Source organism: Dryas octopetala, chromosome 4 (genome assembly GCF_963921425.1).
Source record: "Dryas octopetala chromosome 4, drDryOcto1.1, whole genome shotgun sequence".
Taxonomy (NCBI): domain Eukaryota; kingdom Viridiplantae; phylum Streptophyta; class Magnoliopsida; order Rosales; family Rosaceae; genus Dryas; species Dryas octopetala.
Window position 1 is genome coordinate 5,752,741 of NC_141369.1, and position 15,589 is coordinate 5,768,329.

Below are 15,589 nucleotides of genomic sequence, written 5' to 3' on the forward strand. Positions count from 1 at the left end.
GAATTCTTCTTTCTTGATCTTCTAAAAAGTAAGAACAATCTATTAAAACTAAAAATACCCTTATCATTTTAATCATAATCTCATCATTTAGTGAAATTGAGGTTGAAACTATTATTTGATTAAATGGTATTTGCAAAAGCCAAGTTTTACCAAATTCAAATTGTAGGATCTGAAGACATGTCTACTATCATCTTACATATTAGGATGCTGATAGCATAATCACTGGAAACTGATATAATACTGATGATGAGAAAAGAACAGAATCCAGAACATGAGTAGAAAAACAACTTACGGAATTTGAGAACTCTGTGCTTGCCCAGCCATGTATTGCAAGGGACCTACACAATCAAATCAAAATCTCATTGAATGAAAAGGATAAGATTGTTATGACTAGACATGTTTTAATGGTTCAGCAATTTCTTTATAGCATCTAATATGATGCTTCAAGCACCATTGGATTAACAAATATACCGCTCTGGAACAAGTGGCAGGAAAAGGCAAAAAACAAAACCAAAAGAAAATAATGTAGCTTCAGCTGGGACTAAAAACCTTACTTTCTGCTGAAGCTGGAATATAAGGCATCACAGTCACCGGATTTTGGGGAAACCATGGCTGAGATACACCACCCATGAATGAGGATTGCAATTGGGCATTTCGGAGAGAAGTTTGTAAGGAGCTCATGTCCAAAAACTGAAATAGATAACACAGACAATTAGAAACGATAAACCTAAAAAGTGTACATGTTTATGTTTTTGGACTCAAAGTTGCTGTCAGTATTCCTGAAATTATGGAAGAAGAGCGGGGGAATAAAAACATACTCTTGGTGTTCTTAATCATTGAGAAAATGAACAAAGGAGTTTTAGCTTCATGGCACCATTAGGTTTGAGAAACTTCATGTTAAATTGTAGACCAATTATATATGCCAAGGATGATTGAACTATAATAGTATATATATGTAAATTGGTCCTTGTACAGTCCAAACCTTCTTTAATTTGACTAATCCCCATTTACAGTCCAAGCATGACATGGTATACATTGATTAAAACCAATATGTTACAGTCTATAAATCACATCACTTGCAGACTTGCTCAGGAGATTATAACCACAACAATGAAATAACAAGCAATTGAACAATGGCAATCTCTATCTTTACGTCTTTCATTTTTCTTTCTTGTTTGTCACTCTGTTTTCTTAGAAAGCCTTTTCTATGATTGATCGCAACACAAAATCAATTTCTATCATACAGTACAAATCAGCATAACAGAGGCAACCTTACGAAGTTACCAATGGCACGCCCAAAACCACATGGAACTGCTGCAGCATCGACATCCCAATACACATGAGTCGTGGCCATCAGTTCTCACCCTGAAAGAGAAAAATTGAACTGCCTTAATAAGAGGCTCAGCAAGGGAAAAAGCCATAAATTGCAAATATGGCTAGATACTTCATCAGAAGTGGGGAAAATCAAGGCTGAAAAAATGGTGCTTTTAAAGATTTTTTTTTTTTTTGTGTGGTAAGAATGGTTTTTTTAAAGAATTGAGTAACAATTCTCTGCAGTTATATTGACGGTAGTGATTACGAAACCATAAAAAATGAATACACAGAGCATAAAGTTCATGAAAGACAATGAGATATCTTATATAGGCAAGGTAGACTCCACACACCTAATTAAAAATCAAAACCTTAGAAGTTGTATTGTGTTTTATCTTAGAAGATACAAACTGATGTCCCACAGTTCCACTTAACACTGGCCAATGCCTCTAAAGAAAGCATGCCTCTCAACCCCAGTAGAAACCAAAGAGTTTTAAAATATAAATTGATTGCATGTCGAACTGAGATTGTAAAACAGGAGAGTCAAACTGCCACTTTGATATCGCAATTGCACATTGGGCTGGAATGGATTGCCATTGCAGTAATATATACTCCAAATATTCATGTATCACCATATGTAACACATACTCATACAAATCCATATTGAAAAATAATGAGAAATAAACAAAATGAACGCACACATACATCATCATTTAAATAACTCCCGAGTACCACCAAGAAACCAATTAATTCAATTAATCCAATTTCAAAGAGAGCAGCAAACCAATCCACCAACAAACCAATCTAATTAATCAAATTAAACCAATTTGAAAGACATGTACACAAGAGACAAGACATACCTAACCAATTTGCAATGGAGCATCACCTGCCCTTGATTCTATTGCTTCGTCTTACAGCTGGTCTTACGTCGGGGACAGTTATTTCCTTCCGCTTCTTCGAAACAGTCGATGCAGCAGGGCAGGTGGGAATGGGATGTGATTGTTCTTGCGCGTCCTCGTGGTCATCATCCACTGCCTCTTCATCGCTCTCTTCCTCGTGATCGTCCTCCCCTCTTTGGTCATTGTTAGGACTGTCAGGTTCGTCCGCTTCCTCATCGTCAGCCATGTGATCATCTGGCCCCTCCCCATCCTCATCTTCCTCCTCTTCATTTGCCTCTTCCTCTTCTTCATCATCTGCGTCCTCTTCATCTGCCTCCTCCTCATGCTCCTCTTCCTCCCCCGAATCCGCTTCATCGTCGTTTTCATCATCGTCATCTTCCTGGGTATTTGATGCTAACCTAGAAGTCCCCACGTTAGTTCCGCTGCCATGCACCTTGGCTTCTAGTCCCCTCTGCATGAGTGAATGATAGGTCAAAATATCAAAAACAATTTTAACTTTCAAGTGAAACCAAAATTCATCAAAAAATGCAATACTCACTATCTGCAACTGTAACGTGTGCACAAGCCGGTCAGATATACCCTTGGAAGTTTCCAGCTCGACAATCTTCCTCTGAGCTGTCGCAAGTTCCCGGAAAGCCTTGCTCAACGAATGGCACTTAGCAAATAGCAAGGATGTTACCCCCGCATGCATATCAAGAAGCTCCGCCACCGTTTCAGCACTCACCTGCAATGTTTGCATTCATTAGTCGACCATATTTACAAAGTATAATTGTTCGAACATACAACATGCACCATATAGCATTTCCCTAAGCATACTTGATCGTACACTATACATTAACCATTAAGACAACACACTTACACTTTTGCAATCACTGGGAAGCGGAAGGCATGCAGTGTGTTTGCCCCGAGGAATGACAAGCTTCTCACAGTCTCCTTCTTCTCCCACACCTGGAATTGTGATGGACCTACTTGGCATCGGGATTTGACTGCTGACACCCTTGTCTGCCCAAGGTTGAGTACTTGGCATCACACCATCCCCCTCGTCCGTAGACGGCCGGGAGGTATGTTTGTACACCAAGTACTCCCTCTGAAACGTGTTGTAGTCAGGGCTGTCCGGATGCAGTAAGTCTTTTGCATCCTTGCTTATCAATCCCTCTAGTTTTTCCTCCACCGTCAAACACACGTCGTCCAACATGGTGGGCGGAGGACTGTGGGAACACATGGCTCCGGGGTCCCCAAGCTTTGCACACTCACTCTCTCGCCCAAGAACCAGGCAAACCCAGCAGGCCCTTCTAGAAGTATTCGCAGCCTGGTGACCGGAAAACTGGCAGAGACATAGCTTGGTAGATCGGAGGCATTGCTTCCCCAAGGATGCCATTCAACCTAAAAATGAGAAGAGAAGGGAAATCAAACCAAGTTCACATGTTGTTCTAATTAGCAGTTATAAAATTGAGGACAGAAACGGAAACACAAACCAAAAGTCATACAACGTACAACGGGTGAAAGGAATTGAACAAGTTTGTTAATTTTTCCATTCTTCCTACTCATACACCTTACATGGTTTAATCACACATGGTTCCGAGGGTACCTGATCAGCCGTTAGGTTTGCGAGGGACTCAATCAGTCCAGCTGTGTCATGTGAGTTGGCTCGCACCCCCGGTGTAGCCAACCACCTCAAGCCTCGAGGCCATGTGTCCTTTGGCTTGGGATCACGTAAAGACACGGGCATCAAGTATTCGCACGCCCATATCTATCAAACAGTAACAAATAGCGGGAGTTAGTGTATATAAAAAAAACACAGCCAACATGGTGCAAACTTTCAAAATGAATTTAACAGTTACGTTACCTCCCATGCGCGCCAAAAGCCTCTAATGGTCCTATTCTATCCTTGAGATGGCGCGCGTCCATGTTCCGATACAAGCAGGAAAGAGATGGTGCGCCCCAATTGTATAAACCAATGTCTTCAACCTTCTCAAGACTTGGTACATACCACAGCCACACAAACTTGCTCTTGTCGTTGAGCAGGGTGGCGCCAAGTAGATGGAGGATGAAAAGTCTGACCATCCGATCTTCTAACTCGGGGGTACCGGTTTCGAACCGCCCATACTTGGTATACATGTCCTCGCACACCATCTTCTTATCCGCAGCCCGAGCAAACTCTTTACCAAATAACCTTGTAAGTCTCTTCTTATCTTTGTGGGCGTCCTCTTCATACTTCATCGGATGCCCACTAAACCTTATTCCGGTGACTGCGGCAAAGTCCAGCGGGGTCATGGTCAGCTCCCCAACTGTGTCAAAATGAAAGGTGTGGGTCGTGTCCCACCACCGAGTTGCCAGGGCAACGAGCAACCTTCTATCCCGCTGGCCTTTTGAAGTTGCCATTTGGACAATGCCCCCAAAGCCCGCTGCATTAACCTTCTCCTTTGAACTCCATCCCCAACCACCTTTGAACTCCATCCCCAACCACCTTTGAACTCAGAGAAGAAATAGTTCATTATACCAGCAGCAAGGATTCCAATAGTGATTGACAATTGGAACATCATGTTGAGAGCACCACAATATTTATAAGGAGCCATCTCAGAGAGATAGATTGGCACAGACTGCATACATATAAAGAATGAAAAAGCTTACCAAAATGATTGATAAACCAAAAGATCGAAGAAGAAGATATATTTAATTATGTGTCTAGCTACCTACCTGATTGGCAAATCCAATACCAAAACCAAGCAAAATACGACCAACGATGAGCATCCAAACTGATACAGCCAAGGCATTGAGGAGTGCACCACATAAGAAGAGAAATCCACCAAAGAACATTGTAATCTTCCTACCCAACTGTCTGGTTATAGATGATGCAACGACGCATGAAATCAGAGCAGCCACATATAGCGACGACGTGAAGAGCGTCAGTATCTGGCTGTCGAATGTGCAGTACTGATCATCCGAAGGTGAGATTGAGGACTCTTTCTTGTAAACAGATGGGAAGAACTGTTTCAAGAATGAGTCCATTGATGTCACTCCACCTACATACATAAGAAAAACCCCAAAATTAAACAACCTATACTTTGTAAGCATCATTCTAGCATGATAAATATTCCAAAATATTGAAAAGGGAACATAAGAACTATATGTACGTGTATTTTTTTTTTTTTTTTTTGGAGCTCGGGAGGGAGATTGAACTTGGATGCATTGTGGATAATTTTACGACTTTTCCAACTGAACTACCTAACAATAGCAACTTGAACTATATGTATAAAAGATATATATATATATATATATATACCTGAAACCCCAAGATCGTAGCCAAAGATTAAACCCCCAGTAGCAGCAATCATACACGTGATCAAAACCCTAGGAGTGAGTTTACCAGGATATTCTTTCACACCACTCGATGAAACGAAACCACCCCCAGCCATTGTTCCCTTCTTTCACTCTCTCACTCTAAAACCAATAAAGAAAACAAATTAAACCGGAAGAATAGAAGCGTAGAATGCTGCTAAAAGATGAATGGAAGTGTTAGACGAGAAGATATTAATTTATAGAGGAAACCTCTAGCTTGTACCTGCGAGGAATACTTGTACAATTTGGAAATCAGAAATCAGACAAAAGAGGGAGAGCATAGCACAAGAACTTAATCTTATCCAAATCTCATCCCCACATTAATTCCTATAAATATATAATTTATGGTTTTATATATAGCTTGTTTAGTTCTTGGCAAAATAGGTCACAAAACTCACTGATAATCGCGTAGTTCTTGCCTCATGTAAACTTCAATATTCTTTGTATTTTATTCAGTCTTATACTTGTAATAGAATTAGTCTTCTACTTGTAATAGGATTGTATCTATTATAGTTTCTTTAACTCTAAAACCATCTTTCTTTTTGTTTTGAAGTAAATTATGTATCAAACAATAGGACTCGTATCTGCCGTGGGTGGTCATGATAATATGTATATATATATATATATATACCGAATGTGGTTGTAAACATCAGATTGTACTATGTGTGTTAATTAGGGAACCTTTATTTGTTGCCTAGTTTACTTTTATTGTTGGATTGTCGATCTACAACAATACATGGACTGGTTTTCTTTTAGGGTCTTTTTCAATTTTGGTACCTGAACTTTGGGTCTTGTCTCAACTAGGTACCTAAACTATTATTTGTCTTAATTTCATACTTAAACTTTTATTTTGTCTCAATTTAGTATATAATATGACTTTTATCAATTAAGGCATCAAAATTAAGGGCATTTTAGTCAACCTAAGATCGTGAATAAACCAAATTGACCTTGGGTATAAGACATGTGCAACATATATGACCAAATTTTGTTAGTATTTTTTTTTTTTTACAAAAGTCACATTATATACCAATTTAGGACAAAATAAAAATTTAGATATGAAATTAACGGGACAAGGCCAAAAATTCAGATATCAAAAGTGAAAAAACCCTTTTTTTTTATATAAAAAGCTAGAGTAGCCCAAGATAGGGATAACAATTATATATAACATAGCTTGAGTGGCTCCGATGTACGTTTCTTCTATGTGATCATGGGTGCAATTTTATGTTGCATGGCTGTGTTTTGTTCAGTATGCCAGAGTATTGGTTTTCAAGAATTGCAAGGGGAAAATCTGCCACGACAGACCGTGGAGATAGACCAAGTATAAACTGGTCAACAATGATTCTTCATCCAACGCTGCCACGTCCTCCCTTGTTTCTTCATCCAAAGTGGGGTAGAGATCTGCTGTCCCCAAAATCTCTGTCCCTTCCCTGTCACCTAGCTAATAAGCGAGGCTTGGATAGACATGATTTTTTTTTTTTTTAATTAATGTAAATGCTCTTATATTTTATTTAGGTGTCTCATTAGGTAGAAGAGAGGGTGCTCATATGAGAAAGATTGTTCCCATAAATGGTATGATATACAAATTGGATGCTATTCTGCTAGATTGATGTGTACAGAATTGTAGATTGTGGACTTCTATACAATGCAGATAAGTAAAACAAGCAATCATATAACAGTAAATGGTAAATTCAGAGGGATGCTCCCTTGACAACACCAACAAAAAATCTTCACTGATGGTCTTAATAACACCGATAAAAGGCAATTATAGGATTTACACAATCTAAGAAAACAGAGAGAGAAAGAGAGTCATATAAGGATTTTCTCTGGAGAAGATGTCCGCATTTTACAAAATTTGCGGATGTGGACCATCCGATAGACAGCCTCAAATTTTGGTCTGGTCGACAGATGATGTAGCAAGTTTGGTCACCAGAGTACTCTAGCGGATGTCTACCGAATGACGATCGGATAGTCCACATCCGCATATTTTGTAAAATGCGGACATCTTCTCAAGTGAAGGACTATATATATATATATATATATATATATAATTACAAGAACTAATATTATTAGAACATGTGGAACAATTCCATACGAGAAAATAAATCATATTCTTTCATCGAATGGGGGAATATACCACATAGTAACTAAGGATGACAATTCAACAATGCAAATGCCATATAGCTCCTGATTGATCCTCATAAATTGTCAATGAAATCCAACCCAACCTAGCTAGTCCTAAATAAGTTATGTCTTGCACTATGGAAGAGGCATCAGCCTAGTTTCAGGATATATGGGCATGCATGGCTTCCAAGCAACCTCTTCTGGATTTGATACTAGAAGAGTTTATACCAATCAATATGCAATTATTTTCTTCATCTTGCAACCGCATGTCAGACCATACATCTTGTTACAAATGAGGTTCGTTAAATATGCAATCATTTTCTTCATCTTGCAATTTGTGGTAACAGAACCGCAATAAGAGATCAATGATGAAGGTGGCATCCATTAGAACGATTCTAGCAAATTCATCATTGCTAAGCTCAATGTCATCTGCATAACAACTGCGCAGTCTTACTTGTTGGTCCTTCTTTTTCAATTTTGGTACTTGAATTTTGGGACTTGTTGAAACTAGGTATCTAAACTATTATTTGTCTTAATTTCATACCAAAATTTTTATTTTGTCCTAATTTGGTACATAATATGACTTTTTTTCAAACAACACATCAAAATTAGCACATTTTAGTCAACTTAGGCTCGTGAATAGACCAAATTGACCTTAGGTATAAGATATATGCAACACACATGACCAAATTTTATTAGTATTTTTTAACAAAAGTCACATTATTTACCAATTTGGGACAAAATAAAAATTTAGATATAAAATTATGACAAATAATAATTTAGGTACCTAGTTGAGACAATACCCAAAATTCAGATACCAAAATTAAAAAAAACCCTTTATTTTATTTATATAATCGTAGTCCAAGCTTACTTCGTTGGATGTAGAAAAATCTAGTAAGTACCTATTTTTGAGCTCTTCCATGGCCTATAAGCCTTCTTTTCCATGATGAAGTGGGCCACTAGAGACAACTTAATTGAAGTGGGCCACTAGCTAAGTTATGATCTAAGAGACCTAATGTAATCTTTGAATCTCGCTTTCACTAAGAAAAAATTCCTGCCAGTCAAAGGGTTCAATGGAATATGCAATATGATCAATCTTTAACCCCAATAATCTTTAGGCTTATTTGCACATTTGCTCCCTGACTTTTAGATTTTTTTCTCACTTTGTCCCCTCATATTTATTTGTATCATATAACCCTTTGAACTTTTATGTCGTGTCTCACATTGCCCGATTCCGTTAACTCCGTCTTAACTTCTGTTACAAATGCTGACATGGCAAGATACTCTCGTCTTTTCACCCACAGAAAACCAGCATTTGCCATGTTTGTGCCATGTTGTAGATTTGTGGGACCCAACACTCCATGTTGGCAATCCTTCCACATTTTAAATAATAAAAATGAAGTTAAAAAATTATTAACAAAAAATAAATAAAAAAATAAACAAAAAATCATCAAAACACATCCACCCCTGTCTTGCTTCCCTTCGACCACCGATAGCAACCCACCACCACCATCTTCACCCTCCCTCCCTCATTAGCCAGACCACCATCCTCGTCAGCCGCGCACCTCCACCCATTTCTTTCCTTCTCTCTCTCTCTCTCTCTCTCTCTCTCTCTCTCTCTCTCTCTCTCTCTCTCTCTCTCTCTCTCTCTCTCTCTCTCTCTCTCTCTCTCTCTCTCTCTCTCTCTCTCTCTCTCTCTCTCCTCATCCTTCCCTAGCTTGTTCTCATCTCAATTTCTGCATCATGATGATTCAAATCACCAAATGCTCACTAGTTAATGAGCATTTTTTTGTTCTTTTTCTGGGTTATCATGCTCAAATCACCAAAACCACCAATCCACCTAAACCCCAATCAAATCACCAAAACCCCAATCAAAATTACAGCTCCAAAATCACCATAGAACCAAAATTCAACCACTAAATAGAATCCATCAATTTGATCGCAATTGAAAAATAAAAACTTAAAATTTAAACAAAAAATCAAAAGTAAAATACAAAATAGAGAGATGCGAGGGTGCAGGGTGTGAAACCCAGTCGACATGCAAAGCCAGAATACCATGGCTGCCATCGTGCCACACCAAATCAAGGTCCAACCCGACCCGATTCCATCAAGGCCATGGCTGCAAAGAGAGAGAAACAGATAGGGAGGAGAGGGACAGATAGGAAAAAAAAAAAAAAGGGAGAGAGAATGAGAGGGGCTGGGGTGAGGGGAGAGGTGGATCGAGGCTGGGGCTGTGTTGGAGGGGAAAAGGATGGGCTGGGTGGGGGAGGGTGTGGGGGAAGGGTTTGGTCGGTATATGCAGTGGGTGAAGGGTTTGGTCGGTATATGCAGTGGGTGAAGGGAGGGCATTGAGGTTTTTTTATTATTATTTATATTTAATTAAATTTTAAGATTTTATATTTAAAATAATATTCTAATTTTAAGTTTTATTATTTTATTAATTTAAATATAATTTTAACTATATTTTATTGGCTGAAAAGACGATATTACCCCGCCACATCAGCATTTGTAACGTAAGTTAAGACGGAATTGACAGAATCGGACAATATGAGACACGACATAAAAGTTCAGGAAGTTATATGATACAAATAAATGTGAGGGGGCAAAGTAAGAAAAACCTAAAAATCAGGGGACAAATGTGCTAATAAGCCTAATCTTTATGCATGAATGATAATCATCTATGGACAAAATATCAACATGCCCTTTGTTTCTTTCACAAGACTAAAAGCATGAACTTAACATGATAATCTTTTATCAAACCCTTATCATCTGTGGACAGAAAAGAGATTGATATTCATATAAGTTAATTTAATATATTGTTCCATCATAAGTTACATCCAATGTAGGATTCACAATGAGCAACTAGTAGGAACCACTAGCGATGGCAAACATGCTGGTCACCGCATTGAAATCTGGTGTGTTGGTGTTTTGATTGGGGTAGTACCAATCCTTGCTCAGAATAAACTTGTGATGCTTTCACTGTTCATTCAGCTTCATCTCCACCACATAACGAATTCTATATGCCAAAGCCTTTGTCTTGTTCTCACTCCACTCAATTGTTGCTTGTAATTGCAACAATTTATGTTTTAGAAAGTACCAAATATCAGACAACAAATGTGTGGGCAGTGTAAAGTAAAATCTGGAGATTGCTATTGTTATAAACAGTTGCAGCTGGTAACATTCTGTATCAGACCAGCAAGACCAATAGATCCTATTCACAAGACTAATCCACAAATGGCAGTACAATGAAAGAGCGTGGATAATTACATCAAATACAATATGTACGAGTCACAATTGAAGTCACAACTGTTTTACTATAGGCACTTCGCAAATTCAACCTCTAAGTACATTTGTGCATCAACCAAGCTGTAGTTCAAGCACATGCGATAGGTGCCAACTAGTTAAATTTGAGGTTCAAACTATTAAATCAATCAACAAGCATCAAAATTCTATTTTCTATTCTTGATTACTTAAAAACCTTAGCCTGTTAACCTCCGCTACTTAACAGACACAAGTGATTGATAGTTTGTAATATAACAATGTATCAAGTGCCAATACAAACCACGAATTTACCGTTTGCTTCCCAAAATTCTAGTAAGTACTTCCTAATTAATTTGTGTCATTCATCTGTTCAGTGCAATTAAATTTCTTGCTGCAGAATATATGGAGTCCAGGTTTATAAGGTATCCAGCTCAAGTTTAGGATGTTCAACAATCTCTTAGAGATATTCCTTTCCTCTACCCTTTAGCCATTCATGTGCATATATTATTTATAATCAGATTGGTTTTCTAAGTAAAAGACAGATGCTCACTAAGACCATATAACTGCATTGTATATGCACATATAAAAACATAAATATGTCTGTAATATTTTTACTTCCTTTCTTCTTCATTTATGTACTAGATTACATTTATTAACTATTAACTAATTTTGGTTTTACTATTTTTATTGGATAATAAAATTAAAAAGGACAAATGAGATTTGCAACTGAGGTTCTACCTGTTTCTAAGAAAAACCTTGTACTACCAGCTATTTCTATATAGCAGCCAAACAACCAACAGTTGGGTCTGTTCACTTGACTGACCTAATTCAATTTGCAATGTTCATAGATCCTACTCAGTAAAGTTGGCACTGAAAGCAAATTTTATGAACCCGATTCAACTAAGTTTTCTCAAGTTTAGAATTACAACTTTAGTCTTTTCTTGCTTTTCTTCATTTTCGCTAGGAGTGATTTATGGTGTAATGGCATTGATTTGTGACTTCAGATTTATTATTGATTTGTTCTTCATTACTTTTATGCTTGAATTGAAGGAAGCAGTTAATCCTATAAACTAAATGCAAAAGTATTTTAAGAAAAGAAAGAGTTAATTAACATCTTAAAGACAATGAAATTCAGCTTTGCATTCTTTTTATTTTTCCATTCCACGCAATGAATTATACAAGTCAAGTAGTTAGTATCATATAACCCCTTCCTTGCCTAGGCAAATTTTGAGAGTAGCAAAATATAGAAATCTGACTCATTTCTCACCTCAGCATTCTCACTATTGATATCTTAGTTTGGCTGAATGGGTCTACCGTAAACTAAGTGGCTGGCCAGTTCCCAGCAATTAGTCAATTAAGCACGCACATTAATTAGGAGGTATAACAGAGCAAGTTTTAAATTTTAATCTGCAGGTATGATAACGGAAAGAGACAACTAAGAGGATGGTAAAGTGTTTGGTCTAGCTAAGAATCACATCTTGAAGTTGAATAATCGTTACCAGTAGATATCATTCACTTGTTGTTATTGATGTTCGTAATGAAAAGAATCACATCTTGAAGTTGTATCTTTAGCAGTACATATAATTTATTCGTTGATCAAAATTGATATTCAATCTTGCTGCAGATAGTATATAGAGTCCTGGTTTAATTATAAGGTATCTGCTTAAGTTTAAAATGTTGGAAAATCTATTAGATGAGGCTGAAAAAGTTAGCGTTGCCTTGACTATGTATGCTATAGTTAGAAATTAAGCAGCGTGTATTGTAATTATTAGGCATACATGCACTAAAATATGAATATAAATATATAATCAGAAATGGATTTGAAATTTGAATATGAGGAGACTATATTTGTAAAATAACAAGAATACAAGTTTCAAATAATTCTATGAATTAAAAGTTAAAAGTCTTGGTTTGGTTTGGTTAATGGTTCATGGGAGGGTCAACACCTGCGATCAGCTTCAAAATAGAAGGCCTTATGTCCGCTTTTCTCCACACTGGTGTATCTTGTGCAAGGCGAGGGCAGAGAGTTCAAAAAAGAAGGCCTTATTGTTGTCAGTTGGACAGTATGAGAATTGAAATTAGCATAGTCCATACATATAAGAGTGAAGAACCCATTAAACAGTTTGTTCAGAGGTTTAGATATACAGCAGGGGGTCTAAAAGGAATAGCAATGCTAGCTAGAAGTAGAAGAATAACTACCTAATGACCAAGTAGGGGAGTAAATTTTCTGTGATTGTTTATAGTTTACATATTCAGTCATAAGTATTCTTGCAAGGTCGGTTACATTTGTGAGCTTAACCAACTCAAAAATTGTTGGTTATTAAAAAGATGATAGATGTGTTTTGTTTTGTAAATGTACTTTTGCTAAGATTTTGTTATTTGCTTCTCCTCATATGCATCTTACCTAATTGTAATTGGACATCAGTGATGCTTCTTGTGTCCTCCAAGGGATTAAAGGAAGTTACATATTGATTCTACATTGAAATTTGATTATGTTGTTTATTCTTTTCACCCTATCTTTCATTACCTTTCTCAATCTTTATGTTTTATTTTTTGGTGTTACAGTCATTGTTTATGAACTGGACATGAAGCTTGCCACAAAATTAAAAACAGAAATTAAATATGGAAGGGATATGTAGTGTAGGCATGAAGGAAAAGTAAATTAAAGAAATTTAATCACTCAGGCAAGGCAAATAATAATTAATCAACAGAACTTACAGCACAAAGCCGCCAAGCACATCTGCAAAAGTAGTATCAGGAGACTCTTCCGAACGCCTGGTATTGTATTCAAAAATGCGAGTACCCAGGGATTGGGTGGTGATTGAATAGGAACCGGATTTCATTTTTGTAAGTGCATATTCAAATGTCAAAACAAGAACACACATCTTCTCAAACTCATCTGGAAATTCAAAATCGAATGGCCCCCTGAGTCTGGTCAAAACAAGGCAGACTTTTCGACCTTCTAGATGGATAAATCTATAGGATTGTGGGGAAAGAAAGTGAGGAGGAAACGGACCTAGATGTTGCAGCTCCAGAGTATCTAAAGCTATCAAAGAATCATATCCGTACGACATGAGGTAGACTGATATAGTCGAAGGTGTATGAAAAATACTATATGCAAACACTAGGAAACCACCATCACCATCATTGTCCACAACTAAAGTTTCGCCGTCGAAGGGAAAAGGTTTACCAGAGCACAAAGGAGAGTGTTTTGTCCATTCTTTCTTCCGGCCGGCGACGTTGAAGCGGAACACGGCAGTATCTGGAGTCGAGATGAAGATGTTGGTGCCCGCAATTAGAGAAGAGAATAAAGAAGGGCAACGATTATAAAAGTCTGAGTTGGGGTCGAAAACTGGAGGGTTTGGCAGAGACGACCAATTCCCCTTGTTCGGGTCAAATACCTCGAAACAGGTCAATTTCGAAGTCGGATCTGGATATACCTCAAAGAGGCCAGTGCCGAGAGCATACAGTTCTCCATTCAGCTCCACCAGCAGGGGATCAATTTTGCTTCCTAGAAACTTCTCAAAGATACGGGGCTTGATGTTCGGTTTCGGATCCTCAGTTGGATCAGTCTCAAACACATAAATTCCCTTGCTCGGACATAATCCGGGTTCGTCCAACATCAGGTGCCGTTTACTTGTGCTTTTGTAGCCGCCGGCGATGAGAATTTTGGAGCCAAAGACACCACAACCCACATCGCTGGGAAGATTCATGCCGGAAAGGTAAGCCACTTGATTGGAATCGGAGGTTTCTGAATTTGATGAATCGGATAACAACAACACATGGCTCATTTCTATGGCGTGGATAACGAATGTGATCGAACCACCATTCTTGTGCTCACGGAAACACATGTATAGGGTCTTGTCGATCAAGCTTCTTTGCGCCGCGGATTTCTTCTTCTCTTTCTCCAGTTTTAGACTTTCCAATATCTTCTGCATTCGCGGCACTGCCCGGGCTTTCCTCGCCTCCGCCATACCTAGGGTTTCAGACTGCTCGATTGAGATAGATGGATTGGGTGCAATGGTTTCAGACTGCTCGATTGAGGTAAATGGGTAATGGGTTATTGGGCTGGGTATTTGAGTAAAAACAAGGATAAAAACAAGGACTTTTATGTGTTTGCATGTTGAGCAATGAAAGAAAGTACGAACTTTTTTTGGATTTGAAAAAGAATCTTCAACATGCAAGAACATTACCTGAATGCTCTACAGGTTTCATAACTCAATGAATGGATCTGATTTTTGGAGGGTAGAAACTAGACACACAGAGTAACAGCTCGTTAGTTTTTGGTTTTATCATTTGAAGCTTGGAAATAGGTCTTATCTAGCTCACAAGGTGACTGTCCAAAAATGAGCAATGAAATGGGAGTGTTTGGTTTTGAGAGAAAATGAGAAGGGTTGGGTTGAGTTCAACGTGGAAAATGATATATCTGAGGTTCGAGTGAGTTTTTAACGCATCTAACATGTGTCTAACTCAGCTAGAACCCCAAGAGTTGGAGTAATTAGGAGTAATTAATTGGTTGGTGTCATAACCCAGATTTTTCACCACTAATTTTTCGCATGTCACAAGGAAAACTTATTTTAAGTGCTACTTGTTTTGCAATTTACTAACCTTAGTATTAGTTACTCAAGTGTTGCAATTGAGACAAACTTAAACTTTTA

At 37.9% G+C, this 15,589-nt stretch overlaps 1 protein-coding gene and 1 pseudogene across 5 annotated transcripts; both read right to left on the minus strand.

The window, feature by feature from the left end:
• Positions 1–4,486: 4,486 nt before the first annotated feature.
• LOC147286310 (sugar transport protein 1 pseudogene) lies at positions 4,487–5,626 on the minus strand (annotated as a pseudogene).
• A 4,661-nt stretch (positions 5,627–10,287) lies between these two features.
• On the minus strand, positions 10,288–15,349 carry LOC147286311 (uncharacterized). Of its 5 annotated transcripts, XM_086242745.1 has the most exons (3): positions 15,125–15,349; positions 13,650–14,920; positions 10,288–10,852 (listed from the first exon to the last, which is right to left on the minus strand). In XM_086242745.1, exons 2-3 carry the CDS (start codon positions 14,903–14,905, stop codon positions 10,774–10,776), a joined length of 1,335 nt encoding a protein of 444 aa, XP_086098871.1. In that variant the 5' UTR covers positions 14,906–14,920; positions 15,125–15,349; the 3' UTR covers positions 10,288–10,773. The 5 variants fall into 5 exon arrangements, with proteins under 5 accessions (XP_086098871.1, XP_086098868.1, XP_086098870.1 ...); XM_086242742.1 differs by having other exon boundaries at positions 13,650–15,349; XM_086242744.1 differs by having other exon boundaries at positions 10,288–11,036; positions 13,650–15,349.
• Positions 15,350–15,589: the final 240 nt, after the last annotated feature.